The 18,859-nt window shown below is 49.9% G+C and overlaps 2 protein-coding genes across 2 annotated transcripts; one reads left to right on the top strand and one right to left on the bottom strand.

Annotated features, from left to right (window-relative positions):
• Positions 1 to 662: 662 nt before the first annotated feature.
• LOC130388073 (polypyrimidine tract-binding protein 2-like) lies at positions 663 to 12,231 on the bottom strand. The gene is made up of 17 exons (XM_056597403.1): positions 12,146 to 12,231; positions 11,337 to 11,358; positions 10,708 to 10,765; positions 10,451 to 10,614; positions 10,059 to 10,130; positions 9,898 to 9,969; positions 9,576 to 9,734; positions 8,606 to 8,716; positions 8,333 to 8,504; positions 7,980 to 8,057; positions 7,434 to 7,546; positions 4,405 to 4,438; positions 2,878 to 2,970; positions 2,518 to 2,634; positions 1,969 to 2,068; positions 1,061 to 1,138; positions 663 to 883 (listed from the first exon to the last, which is right to left on the bottom strand). The coding sequence occupies exons 1-17, from the start codon at positions 12,151 to 12,153 to the stop codon at positions 754 to 756; spliced, it is 1,581 nt and encodes a 526-aa protein (XP_056453378.1). The 5' UTR covers positions 12,154 to 12,231; the 3' UTR covers positions 663 to 753.
• A 1,131-nt stretch (positions 12,232 to 13,362) lies between these two features.
• On the top strand, positions 13,363 to 18,778 carry rab36 (RAB36, member RAS oncogene family). The gene is made up of 11 exons (XM_056597418.1): positions 13,363 to 13,430; positions 13,694 to 13,765; positions 14,397 to 14,488; positions 14,897 to 14,971; positions 15,387 to 15,488; positions 16,626 to 16,690; positions 17,013 to 17,064; positions 17,271 to 17,352; positions 17,620 to 17,710; positions 17,784 to 17,897; positions 18,366 to 18,778. The coding sequence occupies exons 2-11, from the start codon at positions 13,700 to 13,702 to the stop codon at positions 18,413 to 18,415; spliced, it is 789 nt and encodes a 262-aa protein (XP_056453393.1). The 5' UTR covers positions 13,363 to 13,430; positions 13,694 to 13,699; the 3' UTR covers positions 18,416 to 18,778.
• The last annotated feature ends 81 nt before the right edge of the window (positions 18,779 to 18,859 follow it).

Here is an 18,859-nt window from a genome sequence, read left to right as displayed (position 1 = left end):
GGGGTCTAGGCCCTGCTCTGGGGTCTAGGCCCTGCTCTGGGGTCTAGGCTCTGCTCTGGGGTCTAGGCTCTGCTCTGGGGTCTGCTCTGGGGTCTGCTCTGGGGTCTAGGCCCTGCTCTGGGGTCTAGGCTCTGCTCTGGGGTCTAGGCTCTGCTCTGGGGTCTAGGCTCTGCTCTGGGGTCTAGGCTCTGCTCTGGGGTCTGCTCTGGGGTCTAGGCTCTGCTCTGGGGCCTGCTCTGGGGTCTGCTCTGGGGTCTAGGCTCTGCTCTGGGGCCTGCTCTGGGGTCTGGGGTCTGCTCTGGGGTCTGCTCTGTGGTCTAGGGTCTGCTCTGGGGTCTGCTCTGGGGTCTGCTCTGGGGTCTGCTCTGGGGTCTCCTCTGGGGTCTGCTCTGGGGTCTAGGGTCTGCTCTGGGGTCTGCTCTGGGGTCTGCTCTGGGGTCTGCTCTAGGGTCTGCTCTGGGGTCTGCTCTAGGGTCTAGGGTCTGCTCTGGGGTCTGCTCTGGGATCTAGGGTCTGCTCTGGGGTCTGCTCTGGGGTCTGCTCTGGGGTCTAGGGTCTGCTCTGGGGTCTAGGGTCTGCTCTGGGGTCTGCTCTGGGGTCTGGGGTCTGCTCTGGGGTCTTCTCTGGTGGTTCAGGGTCTTCTCTGGTGGTCTAGGGTCTGCTCTGGGGTCTAGGGTCTGCTCTGGGGTCTGGGGTCTGCTCTGGGGTCTTCTCTGGTGGTTCAGGGTCTTCTCTGGTGGTCTAGGGACCAGGTCAGATGGTGGACTTGGAGAAGGACACCTTGAGGTGGTGGTTGGCCCCCATGTCGTAGTTGTGGAGGTCCATGAGCCCCTGGATGGCCTCTTCCACCGCAGACATCTGGAGCAGCGCCATCTTGTGGTCCCTGGGGAGAGAGGAGGGGTGGAGGGTTGAGGCCTCCTAGAGCTACAGGACAAACGTCTGACAACTGGTTCAAGAGTCAAGTAGGAAATATTATGGGATGAATCACAGAAGAACAATTCTGCTGGGATCCAGCGGACATATAAACAGCCGTCTGATAGAGACAGAAAGTGGATCTTACTGGAAGAACTTGAAGGCCTTTACAGTTCCTCCAGCATTGGAGAACAGGAGACGGAGATCCTCCTCGGACACGCCCTCCCTGGGGTGAGAGACATTGAGATATATACATATATATATTAGGCAACAATAGTCTAATAGTCTGAGTCACATAGAAAATCGAATAATGAATGTGACTATCGTTATTTATTACACGGCTCTTCTCAATTCTGTTTAACGCTCCGTTCACTTGCATGGGCTTTCACAACTTCCGGTGGTGAATAATTTTTTGATAATTCACCGTTGCTAAGCATATAATAACCGCTGTCAAGGAAAGTGAATTTTCTTTTCTTTCGTACCACTCCGCAAGTAGTCTGGTAACTTATCAACCCCAGCGTCCGCGGTTGCTATGTGACGTCAACGTCTTTGGCGTACAATTTCTCTTCTGATCAACACTACGAACCCCGTAACAAATAAATTGTAAAAAGACACAGTGTGAAGTTATTTTTTTGGCCATAGTTTCCATATGCTAAAGACGTGTCTAGTTCACCGTCATGCAGGCTGTGTTCAGTAAAATAAATAGCAATCCGTTTTCGGCGCATGTAGGTCTATCTGCATAAGCCCACGTTGAAATAATTTTTATGTTGAATGTTGATGGCGCAGTTGTTGAAATAAACAGATTGATTTCATACAAATCATAAAAGCCTCTTCCTTTGTCAGTGTGTGTGCATGTATACGAGGTGCGTGCAGGGTTCTTGATTGATCGATTTTCTAATATTAATCGAATACTTCTCAGCGAATATTGAATAGTATTTTTGCTAGAAATTCACATCCCTAAGACAGACAGACAGACAGACAGACAGACAGACAGACAGACAGACAGACAGACAGACAGACAGACAGACAGACAGCCAGACAGATGAGGAGCTTTACGGTATGTTGGAGAGGTGCAGGGTGGAGGAGGGAGGGAAGATGTTCTGGAAGTTCTTGGATCCTGGCTTCTTGAATCGGTGGAGAGGAGATCCGGAGAAATCTGGAGGAACAACCAATCACATGTTGAGGATCCACTCCTTCTGTACAGCCTTCAACACGGACCGTCTCAAAAGGGATCCATACATAGTTGTGACTGTTCATCATGGAACAATATAAACAGGGCCCCCTACTGGCCCCTGTAGAGGCTGTAGAACAGGGCCTCTAGTGGCCTCTGTAGAGGCTGTGAAACAGGGCCCTCTAGTGGCCCCTGTAGAGGCTGAAACATGGCCTTTAGGTGTTCCTGTATAGGCTGTGAAACAGGGCCCTCCAGTGGCCCCTTTAGAGGCTGTGAAACAGGGCCCTCTAGTGGCCCCTGTAGAGGCTGAAACATGGCCTTTAGTGGCTCCTGTATAGGCAGTGAAACAGGGCCCTGTAGTGGCCCCTTTAGAGGCTCCAGTGGCCCCTGTGGAGGCGGAACAGGGCCCTCTAGCGGCGGCCCAGGCAGCAGACCTTTGGTGAGCAGCTGGTCGTCCAGGCCCTCCCGCGGCAGCGCCACCGTCTGGTGCTTGGACAGCGTGACGCGCATCACCTTGGAGAACACCTTCTGACCATTCAGGTGGCTCATAGCTGGAGGAGGAGGAGAAGGGGAGAGAGAGGAGGGAGGGGGAGGAGGGGAGGAGAAGGAGAAGAGAGAAAGATTAACAGGATCCAAAAGACACATTAAGGTTCTTCAAGGTCCAGACTGTGGAATGAGAACAATACGTGCCCGATCAGCGCAGGGAGCAATCTTTACATCAATGGATGCTAACTAAATCAATAAATACATAACCAGTGTTGGCATGGCTATTAGGCTGGGCGGCCGGCACTCACCCAGCTGGGCCTGGTTCCCGTCGGACAGCTGGATCAGAGCGCTGTCCTTCTTGTTGAACAGGATCTTCACGCGCTGCACGTCACCATAGACACCTGCATCCGGACAGACAGACAGGCAGAGAGACAGACAGGCAGAGCAGGAGAGGAGGAGAGGAGGAGCAGGAGAGATGGAGTCAACGTAGAAAGAGTGTGAAGGATGGAGGGATTGAGACAAAGTTAGTGTTGGAGAGACGGAGAGAGAGATGGAGAGAGAGTTCCCATGTCACTCGCCCTCACGCCTACCTGCACTCTGTTCACCTGTGAGCTCTATCAGTACTGCCTGCTCCATTCTTACTGCCTGCTCAGTTAGTACTGCCTGCTCAGTTAGTACTGCCTGCTCAGTTAGTGCTATCTGTTCTATCAGTGCTGCCTGCACTATCAATACTGCCTGATCTATCAATACTGCCTGATCTATCAATACTGCCTGATCTATCAATACTGCCTGATCTATCAATACTGCCTGATCTATCAATACTGCCTGATCTATCAATACTGCCTGATCTATCAATACTGCCTGATCTATCAATGCTGCCTGATCTATCAGTGCTGCCTGATCTATTAGTCCTGCCTGATCTATTAGTCCTGCCTGCTCTATGAGTACTGTCTGATCTATGAGTCCTGCCTGATCTATTAGTCCTGCCTGATCTATTAGTCCTGCCTGATCTATGAGTCCTGCCTGATCTATGAGTCCTGCCTGATCTATGAGTCCTGCCTGATCTATGAGTCCTGCCTGATCTATTAGTCCTGCCTGCTCTATGAGTACTGTCTGATCTATGAGTCCTGCCTGATCTATTAGTCCTGCCTGATCTATTAGTCCTGCCTGATCTATTAGTCCTGCCTGATCTATTAGTCCTGCCTGATCTATTAGTCCTGCCTGATCTATTAGTCCTGCCTGATCTATGAGTCCTGCCTGATCTATGAGTCCTGCCTGATCTATGAGTCCTGCCTGCTCTATTAGCAGGCCCCTATCTGAACCGCTATCTCCCAGTATATGTTGAGCTAGCTACTCTATGTGTTACACGTACATTGAGCTAACTGCCGCTCTACATCTCACAGCCTCAAACTATCCAGGGTGAGTAACAAGGGAAACACTAGAGAGAGAGACGTTGTATAAAACAGAATTACAGATAAGAGTAATAATATGTATTCATATCTAAACAGAGAGGGGGAGAGACCTTGACAGAGGAAGGTAGAGATGTACAGAGAGACAGTTAGAGAGAGAGATTGAGATAGAGACACAGCAAGAGAGATAGAGTGAGAGACACACAGATACAGAGAGACAGAGGGTGAGAGCAAGAGGTAGAGGCACATTGAACGATAGAGAGAGAGAGACACACAGCTAGAGAGAGAGGACGAGAGGTATAGGCACAGCGAGAGAGAGAGAGACACACAGATACAGAGAGAGAGATACAGAGAGAGAGAGAGAGAGAGAGAGAGGTAGAGGCACAGCGAGAGAGACGGTAATAGAGTAGGAGTGCAGCAACATACCGAAGAGGGTAAAGAGACTTTGGGGCGTGACCATCTTTAGAGAGAGACCGCAGAGCGGAGGAGGAGGACAGAAGAGGAGGAGAGAGAGGACAGACCCAGACACCACCAGCAACCACGCAGGTAGAGGAGGAGAAGAGGAGAGGTGGTTTCCATGACGATGGATGCAGCAGAGAGGGAATGCATGGTGCGAAGCAGTCAAGGTAGACCGACAAGATTACAGAGTGGGAGGAAGGGAAGGAGGGATGGGGAGAAAGAGCGAGAGCGACAGAGACACAGACAGAGAGAGGTGGTTAGAGGAGGAGGAGTATGTGGGGGTGATGGAGGTTATTGAGGATGGAGATGAGGAGGAGAGGACAAAACCAAAGCAGAGGTCAGTAAACATAATCAGTGGACACACACACACACACACACACACACACACACACACACACACACACACACACACACACACACACACACACACACACACACACACACACACACACACACACACACACACACACACACACACACACACACACACACACACACCAGGGATGGGAATGGTGGAGCGGTTCCTACTGGTCTGATCCAGAGCCGTGACGGCTCCCAGCCGTCAGGGCCCCTATCAGATGTTCACGCCCTGAATCCGCATAGTGACCCCGGTACCAGTCTGTGTGTTGCCGTGGTGATGACCGGTCAGCGGTACGAGTCTGTGTGTGTTGCCGTGGTGATAACCAGTCACCAGTATGAGTCTGTGTATGTTGCCGTGGTGATGACGGGTGAGCGCCGCGGTATGAGTTTGTCTGTGTTACCGTGGTGATGACCGGTCAGCAGGATGAGTCTGTGTGTGTTGCCTTGGTGATGACCGGTCAGCAGTATGAGTCTGTGTGTGTTGCCATGGGGATGTCCGGTCAGCGGTACGAGTATGTATGTGTTGCCATGGTGATGAACGGTCAGCAGTGTGAGTCTGTCTGTGTTGCCGTGGTGATGACTGGTCGGCAGTATGAGTCTGTCTGTGTTGCCGTGGTGATGACCCAGCCCTTCTCTCTACAGAGCCAGCGATTGGTCAATACATCTACACAAGTGGCCAATCACAAAGCACCCTGCCCTAAACAACAGGTCATGTTTCTCCAGCGGATATCAATTGAAAATCTGAACAAATTCTAATTAAAACAGACTTTCAGTTTGTGTATACAAGAGGAACTATCACTTTTCAAAAATGGCCACAAAATGAGTCCTCAGGAAGACTGCTGACATGACATCCAGGGACTTACTCATCTGCTAGTAATTATTGAATCCCTCTTGTCCACCAGGAAAACCTCAAGTGAAACCAATAGAAACTCTCATTTCCTCAATTTAAGGCGAGCTAACCCTCACTCTAACCTGCTCCCTGCAGCAGGCTCAGAGAACAGACACAACAGAACGGCTCAGGGGAGGCGGACCGCAGCGAAGAACAGAACTCATAAAAGGCATCAAGAACATCTCATCAGTTCCCATCCCTAGTCAGGACACGCCCACACTGCAGAGTCACACCCACATAACAGAGCCATGCCCACATCACACAACACACAACACACACTTCTGGATGAGGGGAAGCATAGACAAAAGGTCAACAGCATAGAATATACAGTAGAATGCAGAGTAGAATATAGACATAGTACAGTAGAATGCAGAGTAGAATATAGACATAGTACAGTAGAATGCAGAGTAGAATATAGTCATAGTACAGACGTATAGTATACAGTAAGAGTAGACTAGAGTAGCAGAGCAGAATACAGGAGCAGTAGAGTAGAGTATAGTATCAGTACAGTAGGCTAGAGTACCATTACAGTAGTGAAGAGTATAGTACAGTAGGGTAGAGAATAGTACCAGTACAGTAGATTATAGTACCAGTACAGTAGGGTAGAGTACCAGTACAGTAGGGTAGAGTACCAGTACAGTAGAGTATAGTACCAGTACAGTAGGGTAGAGTACCAGTACAGTAGAGTAGAGTATAGTATAGTACCAGTAGAGTATAGTACCAGTAGTAGGGTAGAGTACCAGTAGAGTACCAGTACAGTAGAGTATATTACCAGTACATTAGGGTAGAGTATAGTACCAGTAGAGTAGAGTATAGTACCGGTACAGAAGAGTATAGTACCAGTACAGTAGGGTAGAGTATAGTACAAGTACAGTAGAGTACCAGTACAGTAGGGTATAGTACAAGTAAATTAGGGTAGAGTAACAGTAGGGTAGAGTAGAGTACCACTACAGTAAGAGTACTACAAGACAGTGTAGGGAGAGAAGCTGGTTGGGAGGGGGGTTGCAGCAGAGAGCGGAGCGTCAGCCTCCAAGCCAATGGGATTGTTAGGGATGTCAGGAAAGGGAGCTGATCAATCAGATCGTTGGAAGATCCCTTCCAGCACCAATAGGGTTGAGGTACTGGATGAACAGATACGTTTCTCTTATTCTGACTAACTGGTAGCTAGCCGGCCCAAACACATCATTTGACACTTTAATGCTCCTTAGTAACAAATTAAATATTGGAGTGCGACCAAATGTACTAAAAGGTCAGTCATGTGAAACTCTCCCCGAGACCAATGCTGCAGTGTCCCCTTTTATCCCTTCACTCCAATGTTCCATTCATATATATACGGTCATTATATTATAAAACCTCCCCCTGAGGACCTAGTCAGCCTGGGCCAGGACCCCAGGGGTCCAGTCAGCCTGGGTCAGGACCCCTGAGGACCTAGACAGCCTGGTCAGGACCCCAGGGGGTGCGGCTAGCAAGGCAGATAATGTTCTCATCACTCTGAACAAAGCAAACAAAGGCAGATCTACATCACATATTTAGGCTGAGTATCAGGAGGGAGGCCAGTCTCTAGCTAGTCTATGTAGTTCACAGCCCCACCACCGGGGGCAGAGGGGCAGCTGTAGCTGACAGCACCACCACCAGGGGCAGAGAGGCCAACACACACACACACACACACACACACACACACACACACACACACACACACACACACACACACACACACACACACACACACACACAGGGCGTGGTGTACCTCGTCGTTGAGGTTGGAAGCCAGCAAGACTCCGGACACCCCTGACCCGGACAGGGCAACACGCCCAGCTGCTGCGGCGGCGGCGGCGGCGGCGCTGAGGGGGCTAATGGCTCCTGAAACAACAACAACACAACATGAGGCCAGGGGAGGGGGCTACACACACACACACACACACACACACACACACACACACACACACACACACACACACACACACACACACACACACACACACACACACACACACACACACACACACACACACACACACACACACACACGCTTACTGCGTTAGCCAGCATAGCTGCCAACACAGACAGGGCTAGCTGCTAACACAGACAGGGCTAGTGATTGGCTCGATTTACCAAGGATGTTGTTAAGATACCAACTATATCAAAATCTAGACTGACCCCGGCTAAGATGGCAGTGAATGGAAGAGGGAGCTAGTAGCTGGAAGCATGCAGCTAACAGCATTAGCAGCTAACAGTGTTTGGAGCAAGCAGGATGGGCAGGATGAGGTTAAGAAACAGAAGAAGGGATGGATACCTCCGCCCTGCGACATGGAGAGAGAAGACGAGTAGCCTCCTCCACTGGAGTAGGACGCGAGCGCTCCGGATGGCGTCCCTGAGAAACAACAGCACAAAGCTCAGCTGGCAACTAGGCTAGCTTCCACACGCACATACAGTAGCAATGCTAAAGCCAAACTATTATTTCAATCTAAAGGGAAGTAAGCGGTCCGGATGAATGGGATACACACTGAAACCCCTCATGAAGCTAAGCTAAAGGCTAATCCAGACTCCATGCAAACCACCACGAGACCCACTCTGTTTTTTTTTCTTTTGGGTGTACTCACCCAGTAGGGAGGAGGCTAGCAGAGGGTTTTGGGGGGGGGTACTCACCCAGGAGGGAGGAGTGGTCCTTGTGGCCGCCGTCCCCGTCCCCAGAGGGCAGGTCAGGCCGGGTGTAGTCACGGCTCTTGTCGTTGTTGTACTTGACGTTGAGGCTGACCAGCTTGCTGAAGTCGATCCTCAGGGTGCAGCAGGAGTTGTAGATGTTCTGACCGTCCAGAGACTGGGAGGAGAAGGCACGTTAACGTCTGGACTACGCACACTCGCTAATGCTAAGGATGATGCTAATGGTAACCTACTAGCGTGGTGCTAATGGTAACCTACTAGCTTGGCCTGCTGGGCGTTGACGGGGTCACTGAACTGCAGCAGAGCTTGGAACTGGTTGTTCTTGGTGAAGGTGATGATCTTCATCACCGTCCCAAACTTACTGAAGATCTGAAACGGTAAAACCACAGAATTTGAAGATTCTCAAACCCCGGACAACTTGGAGACACTAGACAAAGATCTAGAACTAATGGCGCATTTCCCCCGGATTGCTCAGTATTCAAAGGTGCGGCACGGGTCTAGTTTCCACTGCCAAAAGTGGGCGTGATCCGGACTGAGCCGTATTGAGCCGTACTCATCACGCAGTACTCTTTGTTGGGGTACTGAGACGCCTAAAAGGGTGAAAGTTTGAGCCGACAAGTTTGAGCTACACACGCCGTCCGTTGATTGGTCGACAGATTCCTCATTTCCGAGCGACTGGGGGATAATAACAAACTAACACATTACCCGCCGTTGTCCAGCTATTTCTAGACAACGGCGGAAGCTTTGTTTATTGGGGAAAATGTCACGCAAAAGTTTGCCGCCCTACATTGTTGCTCTGTTCATTTTGAGCGTCATTCTTTTTCCATGGATTTATTAGCGGGCTACACTGTGTCGGGCTGCTATGAGATCACGATGCTTACGTACGTAGCTGCCGCGGCTATCGCTATACGGCTTAAACCCCCCCCCTACCATAAGGGTACTGTCGGCGTTGGAAATAGGAGCCGTAACTGAGCTGGGCTAAACCGCACCCTCACTACTGGGCTGAGGTGTGCTGGCACCGAAGCGTAACCGCCGTTGGAAAAGGGGCATAACTAATGCTACTTTAATTAGAATCTCTATTTGACAAAATGGTATCATCACCAGGTTCCCTGGTTACCATGACAACATGTTATCTTCAGAAGGTTCCCTGGTCGCCATGACAGCATGTTTTCATCACACTAGGTTCCCTGGTCACCATAACAAAATGTTGTCCTCCCAAGGTCCCTACCTGCTGCAGCACGTCCAGGGTGACGGGGTAGAACATGTTGTCGATGATGATGCGCAGCACGGGGCTGGGGGGCGGGGCCAGGTCCAGCACCCCGGGGTCAGAGGAAGGGGAGCTGCCGTCCTGCACCGCCGACACCGCCTGCAGCACCGCCTGGGCCCGCTGCACAAACCAGAGTCACACCGCTTAGACACAAACTAGTCACACCGCTTAGACAAAAACCAGAGTCACACCGCTTAGACACAATCCAGAGTCACACCACTTCAAACACAGGCCAGAGTCACACTGCTTAGACACAATCCAGAGTCACTTCTAAGGGGGGTACCTGGTTCAGCGCAGAGTCCGTCTTCAGTTCCTTGTGGTTCGAGTACTGGATGAAGACCGGGGTGTTTCTGACCTGAGGAACACAGAGAACACTTAGTCTAGTATGAAGCAGGTGAGGTGGGCTGTGTCTCAGGTATCCATGGCAACAGGGGTGTGGCCAACCTGGGGCGTGACGGCGGCGTAGTAGTTGACCATGGTGATGGCCGCCTCCTCCGTGCCCAGCTCCAGAAAGGCCTGAAACACACGTCACCACGTTAATACAGAACCGCTCACATCACTACAGTATCACATTAGAACCTTAGAATATGTAGAGGCGTGTACCAGGTGGGGGTGTACCAGGTGTGTACCATGTGGGGGTGTGCCACGTGTACGAGGTGGGGGTGTACCAGATGGGAGTGTACCAGGTGGGAGTGTACCAGGTGGGGGTGTACCAGGTGGGAGTGTACCAGATGGGGGTGTACCAGGTGGGAGTGTACCAGGTGGGAGGATGCCAGGTGTAACAGGTGGGAGTGTACCAGGTAGGAGTGTACCAGGTGGGGGTGTACCAGGTGTACCTGGTTCTTCCCCTTGAGCATGAGGATGTTGGTGACCTTGCCGAAGGGCAGGCCCAGCGCGATGACCTCGGTCTCCGACACCTCGCTGGGCAGCTTCCTGATGTGGAGCACGCGGGAGGGCGGCGACTCCTCCAGACGTTGCTTCTTACTGTCGCTGCCGTTGGCTGCACACACAAACACACACGGTAGTACCATAGTATAAGAGTATATACACAAACACAGTGTGTGTGTGTGTGTGTGTGTGCGTGTGTGGTCACCTGTCATCGAGGTGGGGCTGCTGCTGCTGCTGTACATGTTGAGCTCATCTGAGCCTCTCTGGAAATAATAATAATAATAATAATACATTTAATTTAGAGGCGCCTTTCAAGACACCCAAGGTCACCTAGATACAAGAGATTATTATTATACTGGTGCTAACTACTACAGATGGTGCTGAGTACTAATGCTGCTGCTGCTAACTACTACTACTGCTAACTACTACTGCTGCTGCTGCCTACTACTGCTGCTGCTGCTAACTACTGCTGCTGCTGCTAACTACTGCTGCTGCTCTTAACTGCTGCTGATGCTAACTACTGCTGCTAACTACTGCTGCTAACTACTACTGCTGCTCTTAACTGCTGCTAACTACTACTGCTGCTCTTAACTGCTGCTGCTAACTACTGCTGCCGCTGCTGCTAACTAGTGCTGCTTCTAACTAGTGCTGCTGCTAACTACTGCGTTATTGCTGCTACCACACTATTACTACTACATCACCATGACAACCTCTCTGTGTCCACCCAGCACATCCTCCCATCAAACCATGAGCCACACAGCTCATCAATAACTTTATATAATAATATTATTATGATTCATGTTAAAAAGTCTGATAAGTTACTAGTTATCTCACCTTCACGCCGACTGCAACATCTCTGTCCAGGGAGAGAGGAACATGGTCAGAAACTCGACTATATTTATAACGCAGGACTTTAGAGTCTGAAACACGTTTCATCTGAAGGATATCATATGTGTAGTGATAACCCAGAGGTCCAACGTACCGCAAATCAGTTATAAATCAAAACATTATGTGTACTCAATCTATTGTTGGAGCACACATAACACAAAATAATTGAAAAAGATTCTAGCATTAGTTACTCCTGGTTCAGTTGTATTCAATAATAATAAACTAACTGCATTTATTTAGTTGTTCCAGTCCAGACTACATGTCGGTCTGGAGGACTACAGACCGGTCTAGAGGACAACAGACCGGTCAAGAGGACAACAGACCGGTCTAGCGGACTACCGACCGGTCTAGCGGACTACAGACCTGTCCAGTGGACTACAGACCGGTCTGGATTACCCCGGTACACCACAACAGCTCATCTCCATGGAGACAAAGGAGCAGCGGACTGCGGCCCTCAGCCCCCTGCTGTGGCCGTCACTCCCCTGTTCGGCCGGCCCAGCCTCCCCTCCAGCCTCCCATCACTAACGCTTACCTCCTGTTCGAGACAGAGCTGCTTAATTATCTTTAGAGAAAGCCAGAAAGGTTGAAATATGATCAGATATGTTCCGATAAGGAACTGCGATAGCGTTAATATGTGCTAGCAGATAGCATCAATAAAACCCGCTGATATCAACTAAACCAGTCCGATGCACAGTAACCCGTTTTACTCTTACTACAGTAATCTCTAATATCCTATTAGATTTGTTATTATTTACCCGTCCATTGCAAGGATTATGTATTTTAGATCACGAAACGGCCGACCACTGCAAGATGGGGGACTTCTTCTCTGGACCAGGACGAGGTCTGGTCTATAGGATCACTATCGCCCCCTAGGGTTGAGGTCCGGGACAGTTGTCTACAATCGCCCCCTAGGGGTGAGCCCAGTATAGTGGTCTTCTAGTCTAGATTACTAAGGGTGTTTATATTTTATTGCACCTGACTGTCGACCAGCAGAATGCCCATTTCTCTATTAGAATCAAGAGATCAACGTGCCTGTGATCAGCCTTCTGTCAACAGTCCTCACAATAATCCTTCGCTCAGTTCTGTGTTGATGCTTCCAAAGCCTACTTCTCCCAGTACTACTCCCAGTACTGAGAGCAGTACTGAGATCAGTACTGTTAGCAGAACTGGTAGCAGAACTAGTAATCCTGAGGCTCTGGGGTGGGGGGTCTCTAGCTTGGTCTTCGGTCCAGGTGGGCTCCAGCAGGCCCTCCTCTCTGTGTGTGATGTTTGACAGGAGATCGCGTGAGGAGGGATGATCTGGGGCATCTAGGACACATGAGAGAGTCTGAATCTAATCTAGGTGAATGTAATCCATTTTATGACAGAATAGATGATGATATTTATGGGTAATACGTGATGTGTTCACAAGCGAACGTTCTCTCTCAGAGGTTTAGTTTACAGATGGAGTGGTTCTATTCAGAGCATCTTGTACAACACTCGATTCAGCACACTTGTGTTCAAACCTCAAAGAGGCAACGTGAAGTAGTTACAAGGCTGCAAGACCATGACTGAACAGACCTAAATGGTTCAGTGAATTGAGACCGTGAGTCTGTCATGAAAGTGTGAATTAAATTATTTTTTTTATTTAGATTATTTAGAGAGAGACTTTCAGGTTCAGCTTTACAGGTTCATTGACAACGGAGTTAATTAAAAACAGGTTAATAAACAACTTCTAAAAAACATGAAGATGTCCTCCTCACTGTAAATTATTTCTAAATCAATTATGCAATTGACAATTTATATTTTATAGAAGCCTAGCCCACTTCTGAAGTAAGTAAGCATAGTGATGGCCTAAAAGGGATTAGTTACTCTACTATGAAGGCTGTCAATCACAGCAGATGGGTCAGGGGGCGGGGCCTCAGGAGTCAGGGGGCGAGGCTTGAGTCCGTGACGCGCGGGCCTATCGGTGGTTGCCAGGGAGACCAGGTTTATCACAGCTGCTCCTCAAGGCAACACTTCTCCTCCTGAAGGCCTGCGGACCTCATCCTCCTCCACCCGGTGAGTCTTCCCTTAGAGGGCTGTTTCTGGGTGTTTTTGTGTCTGATTTTGCACTCTGATTAAGACGCACACTCACTCGCTGTACATGTGCAACCAGTGTCGGAATAGACTATATTCTCTGCTTATGGAAACATTAATGTTGGAATCAGCGTGAGATGTTGGTCTCGTCTGCAGCGCTGTGCTGATTGGAGAGTGCGGTGTTGACGCCCTGTGGAGACAGACAAGTGAATAACGATCGCGACGCTGGTGTCTCCTCTCTCAAGGTCCTGATGCTCAACGCGATGGGCTTTCCTCCGCCGGTCAGTAAAGACAGAGTTATCACCAAATACCCCAAGGTACTCCCCAAATATACCCTGATATACACGATGCACAACCATCACGTACCAGCCTTTAAAAAAACATAACATCATAAACAATTTAAAGGTTTATTGTGAAGGGCCTGATGAAGGGTTTATTGGTTTGTAGCGACTGATGTAGAGAGATAGGGGTGTTTGTGTGTGTGACTGTAGAGACAGGTTTGTGTGTGTGTGTGTGTGTGTGTGTGTGTGTGTGTGTGTGTGTGTGTGTGTGTGTGTGTGTGTGTGTGTGTGTGTGTGTGTGTGTGTGTGTGTGTGTGTGTGTGACTTACTTTAGAGATAGTGGTGTGTATTGTCCTGTGGTCCAGTGTGATGTCTTGTGGTTCCGTTCCGGGCCCGGTGTAATGTGGTCTTGTTCCGGGTCCGGTGTGATGTAGTCTTGTTGTGGGTCCGGTGTGAGGTCTTGTGGTTCTGGGTCCTGTGTGATTTGGTTTTGTTCCGGGTCCGGTGTGATGTGCTCTTGTTGTGGGTCCAGTGTGAGGTCTTGTGGTTCCGGGCCCGGTGTAATGTGGTCTTGTTCCGGGTCCGGTGTGATGTGCTCTTGTTGTGGGTCCAGTGTGAGGTCTTGTGGTTCTGGGTCCGGTGCGATGTGTTCTTGTTGTGGGTCCAGGCCTACACCCCCCAGGCCAGCCTGCAGGTGAAGGAGGACTGGAACCTCAGGACCAAAGCCTCCTGCCAGGACCGGGCGGCCAGGAACCAGCCGTGAGTGCTCTGGGGACACACCCAAACTGTTTCTGATTTGCTGCCATTATGCTTAACAAGACCCTGATTGGACACCTGTGGCTCTGGCCCCTAGGTATAGTTTTGGGTTGCTGCCCTCCCATAGAAAATACTTAATCTCCCATCCCTCTGCTGTGTAAATCATTAATTTGAAGCCCTTTGTAGTTTATATTTTAGTAGCCTAGCTACGAGCCTTTATAGCTATATTAGCTATTTCTATTAAAGAAAATCTTTTGCATTATAAAAAGCCAGCATGATGGTTACCTATCTGATTGCTACATCAGATTGAATTTGATTCCAGATAACAAAAAATAGAAAAGGTCCCACAGGTCCCTAATGATTAGTCCAATGTAGACATGGAATCATGACTAAGACCTGTTGTTTTGGTAGGTGGGACCGACAGAAAATGTCGAAAGCAGTAGTGGTTGGAGACGTTAACGTGGGAAAAACATGTCTTATTAACAGGTAGGTGTTCATTATGTACAGTTCTATATATGATACTAGACATGTCTTATTTACAGGTGTTCAGTACTAGTTAGATGATATATGATGAAGAATGTGATTCCCCCAGGTTCTAGTTCTATAATATATGGTGATGGCTGTGGTTCCTCCAGGTTCTAGTTCTATATAGGATATATGATGAAGACTTTGGTTCCTCCAGGTTCTAGTTCTATATGATTTATGATGAAGACTGTGGTTCCCCCAGGTTCTAGTTCTATATATGATGTATGATGAAGACTGTGGTACCTCAGGGTTCTAGTTCTATATATGATGTAGACTGTGGTTCCTCCAGGTTCTAGTTCTATATATGATGTAGACTGTGGTTCCTCCAGGTTCTAGTTCTATATATAATGTATGATGAAGACTGTGGTTCCTCCAGGTTCTGTAAGGATGTGTTCCATCGGGACTACAAGGCCACCATCGGTGTGGACTTTGAGATTGAGCGTTTCGAGGTGGCCGGGACGCCGTTCTCCCTCCAGATGTAAGCAGGAACCAGGGGGAGGAACAGGTCCATGTTACACTCAAGCCTGTTACACCCCACCTAGCCTGAGTGTCACAGGTCAATGTTACACTTCACCTTGTTACACTCCACCTAGCTGGAGGAACAGGTCCATGTTACACTCCAGCTTGTTACACTCCACCTAGCTGGAGTGTCACCGGTCCATGTTGGACTCCACCTTGTTTCACCACCCCTAGCTGGAGGAACAGGTCCATGTTACACTTCACCTTGTTACACTACACCTAGCTGGAGGAAGAGGTCCATGTTACACTTCACCTTGTTACACTCCACCTAGCTGGAGGAACACTTCCATGTTACACTTCACCTTGTTACACTACACCTAGCTGGAGGAACACTTCCATGTTACACTCATCCTAGGAGGCCTTTCTGGGCTCCTTCAAACACAGCACGCAGGGTGTAGGATGAGGAGCTGGGTGGTGTAGCTGGTCTGGGTGCTGTAAGATGAGGAGCTGCTTTGGGTGGTGTAAGATGTGGACCTGTTCTGGGTGGTGTAGCTGGTCTGGGTGCTGTAAGATGAGGAGCTGCTTTGGGTGGTGTACGATGAGGAGCTGGTCTGGGTGGTGTAAGATGTGGACCTGTTCTGGGTGGTGTAAGATGTGGACCTGTTCTGGGTGGTGTAAGATGAGGAACTGCTCTGGGTGGTGTAAGATGTGGACCTGTTCTGGGTGGTGTAAGATGTGGACCTGCTCTGGGTGGTGTAAGATGTGGACCTGCTCTGGGTGGTGTAAGATGTGGACCTGCTCTGGGTGGTGTAAGATGTGGACCTGTTCTGGGTGGTGTACGATGAGGAGCTGGTCTGGGTGGTGTAAGATGTGGACCTGCTCTGGGTGGTGTAAGATGTGGACCTGCTCTGGGTGGTGTAAGATGTGGACCTGTTCTGGGTGGTGTACGATGAGGAGCTGGTCTGGGTGGTGTAAGATGTGGACCTGTTCTGGGTGGTGTAAGATGAGGAACTGCTCTGGGTGGTGTAAGATGTGGACCTGTTCTGGGTGGTGTAAGATGTGGACCTGTTCTGGGTGGTGTAAGATGAGGAACTGCTCTGGGTGATGTAGATGAGAAGCTGGTCTGGGCGCTGCTGACGTGGTCCTCCACCCACAGATGGGACACGGCCGGGCAGGAGAAGTTCAAGTGCATCGCCTCAGCGTACTACAGAGGAGCCCAAGGTAGGACATCCCTTAATACTGTGTTTCTACCTGAAGCCCTGACCCCTGACCCCTAAAGGCCTGACCCCTAAAGGCCTGACCCTGACCTAGTCTTTGTTGTTCTTACTGAAGCCCTGACCCCTGACCCCTAAAGGCCTGACCCTGACCTAGTCTTTGTTGTTCTTACTGAAGCCCTGACCCCTGACCCCTAAAGGCCTGACCCTGACCTAGTCTTTGTTGTTCTGACTGAAGCCCTGACCCCTAAAGGCCTGACCCTGACCTAGTCTTTGTTGTTCTGACTGAAGCCCTGACCCCTGACCCTGACCATGTCTCTGTCCTCCAGTGATCATCACGGTGTTCGACATGACGGACATCAGGAGCCTGGAGAACACTCGGTAGGTCGCAGTACTGCAGTACTGAAGGTCCTATAGGGTAGCACTACCTGGTGTGTAGTACTGCAGTATTGTGTAGTCCTGTGTGCTGTGTAGTACTGCAGTACTATGTATTACAACAGTACTACACAGTACTGTAGTACTCAGTAGTACTACAGTACTGTGTAGTACTACAGTACTGTGTAGTACTACAGCCCTGTGATCCCCAGCCAGTGGCTGAGTGAGGCGATGACGGAGAACGAGTCCGGGGGAAACCTGGTCTTCCTGGTCGGCACCAAGAGCGACCTGCTGGTCAGTACACACACCTGCACCCCAGCCCCACCTCCACCTGCACCCCCCACCACCCCACCTGCACCACCACCACCCCCAACTGCACCCTCCCCACCCCAACCTGCACCACCCCCCACCTCCACCTGCACCACCTCCACCTGCAACACCCACCCACCCCCACCTGCACCCCCCAACCATCCCCAACCAACCACCCCCACCTGAACCACCTCCCACGTCCAATTGAACCTGGTGGGTGCGTTGTTGAGGTTCCTCTGTTTTACGCGGCAGTCTGTGGAGGAGAGGCAGAGGACGGAGCAAGACGCCACCAAGATGGCCGCCGAGATGCAAGGAGAGTTCTGGGCCGTTTCTGCCAAATCAGGTACCTGCTCTACACTAGGAACCAGGGCTTTATTCTGAAGTGTTTCATAACCTTTCATTTTGTAATGTGTCAGGGGAGAATGTTCCGGAGTTCTTCTTCAGAGTGGCGGCGGTGGCCTTGGAAGACATCGTCCTGAGAGACACAGAAAGCGGCGCGGCCACTAGCATCGCTCTAGCTAACAGCATCCGTAAGTTGGCCTCACTCTAGCTAACAGCATCAGTAGGTTAGCCTCGCTCTAGCTAACAGCATCAGTAGGTTAGCCTCGCTCTAGCTAACAGCATCAGTAGGTTAGCCTCGCTCTGGCTAACAGCATCAGTAGGTTAGCCTCGCTCTAGCTAACAGCATCCGTAAGTTAGCCTTGCTCTAGCTAACAGCATCAGTAGGTTAGCATCCCTCTGGCTAACAGGGTCAGTAGGTTAGCCTCGCTCTGGCTAACAGGGTCAGTAGGTTAGCCTCGCTCTGGCTAACAGGGTCAGTAGGTTAGCCTCGCTCTGGCTAACAGGGTCAGTAGGTTAGCCTCCCTCTGGCTAACAGCATCAGTAGGTTAGCCTTGCTCTGGCTAACAGGGTGAGTAGGTTAGCCTCCCTCTGACTAACAGCATCAGTAGGTTAGCCTCGCTCTGGCTAACAGTGTAAGTTTGACCATCTGGTTCCAGGATCGGATCGAGCAGAGAGACCCAAAGAGACAAAGTCAACCTGCTGCTGACAGCCAGACGGACGGAGAGACAGCTGGAATTCTGTCCAGGAGATCACCGCCTCCTCCTCCTCCTCCTGCAGTGCCTTAATACCTCCTCCCAGCTGCCCTCTCCTCCGGGTGCTGCTGGCTCCCTTACGCTAACCCTCATCACCATCTTCATTGTGTTCAGTATTGTGTCTCATTCTGAAATCCCCCTGGAGTCGTCCAGAACTAAAGACTGAAAACATCCTCCACAACCTAGTGTTTATCCAACTGTCCTTACCTCGTACTGAGTACTATCAGTACGAGGTCATTTTAAGTCATTTTTTTAACAATGAAATATATTCTAGTGCATTACTTTAACGTGTATGTTTGGTTATAATAAATGTGTATTGTGGGTAATAAAATATACATTGTAAATTATTCAAGTCATCTAAGCTTTTCAACATCGTGTATTCTCTTTATTAAACGTAA

The sequence above is a fragment of the Gadus chalcogrammus genome, chromosome 8 (genome assembly GCF_026213295.1).
Source record: "Gadus chalcogrammus isolate NIFS_2021 chromosome 8, NIFS_Gcha_1.0, whole genome shotgun sequence".
Classification (NCBI taxonomy): Eukaryota; Metazoa; Chordata; class Actinopteri; order Gadiformes; family Gadidae; genus Gadus; species Gadus chalcogrammus.
This window is presented reverse-complemented; position numbering and strand designations above follow the sequence as displayed.

Bases quoted from the DNA above. Each gene is read 5' to 3' on its own strand.
- LOC130388073 (XM_056597403.1), bottom strand. The intron at 8,717-9,575 runs GTAGGGACCTTG...TTACCGTTTCAG, and splicing joins CCCTGGACGTGCTGCAGCAG to ATCTTCAGTAAGTTTGGGAC. The intron at 8,505-8,605 runs GTAGGTTACCAT...TTCTCCTCCCAG, and splicing joins ACGCCCAGCAGGCCAAGCTA to TCTCTGGACGGTCAGAACAT.
- rab36 (XM_056597418.1), top strand. From the start codon at position 13,700: ATGCTCAACGCGATGGGCTTTCCTCCGCCGGTCAGTAAAGACAGAGTT. The intron at 17,065-17,270 runs GTAGGTCGCAGT...TGTGATCCCCAG, and splicing joins AGGAGCCTGGAGAACACTCG to CCAGTGGCTGAGTGAGGCGA. The intron at 17,353-17,619 runs GTCAGTACACAC...TTTACGCGGCAG, and splicing joins GCACCAAGAGCGACCTGCTG to TCTGTGGAGGAGAGGCAGAG.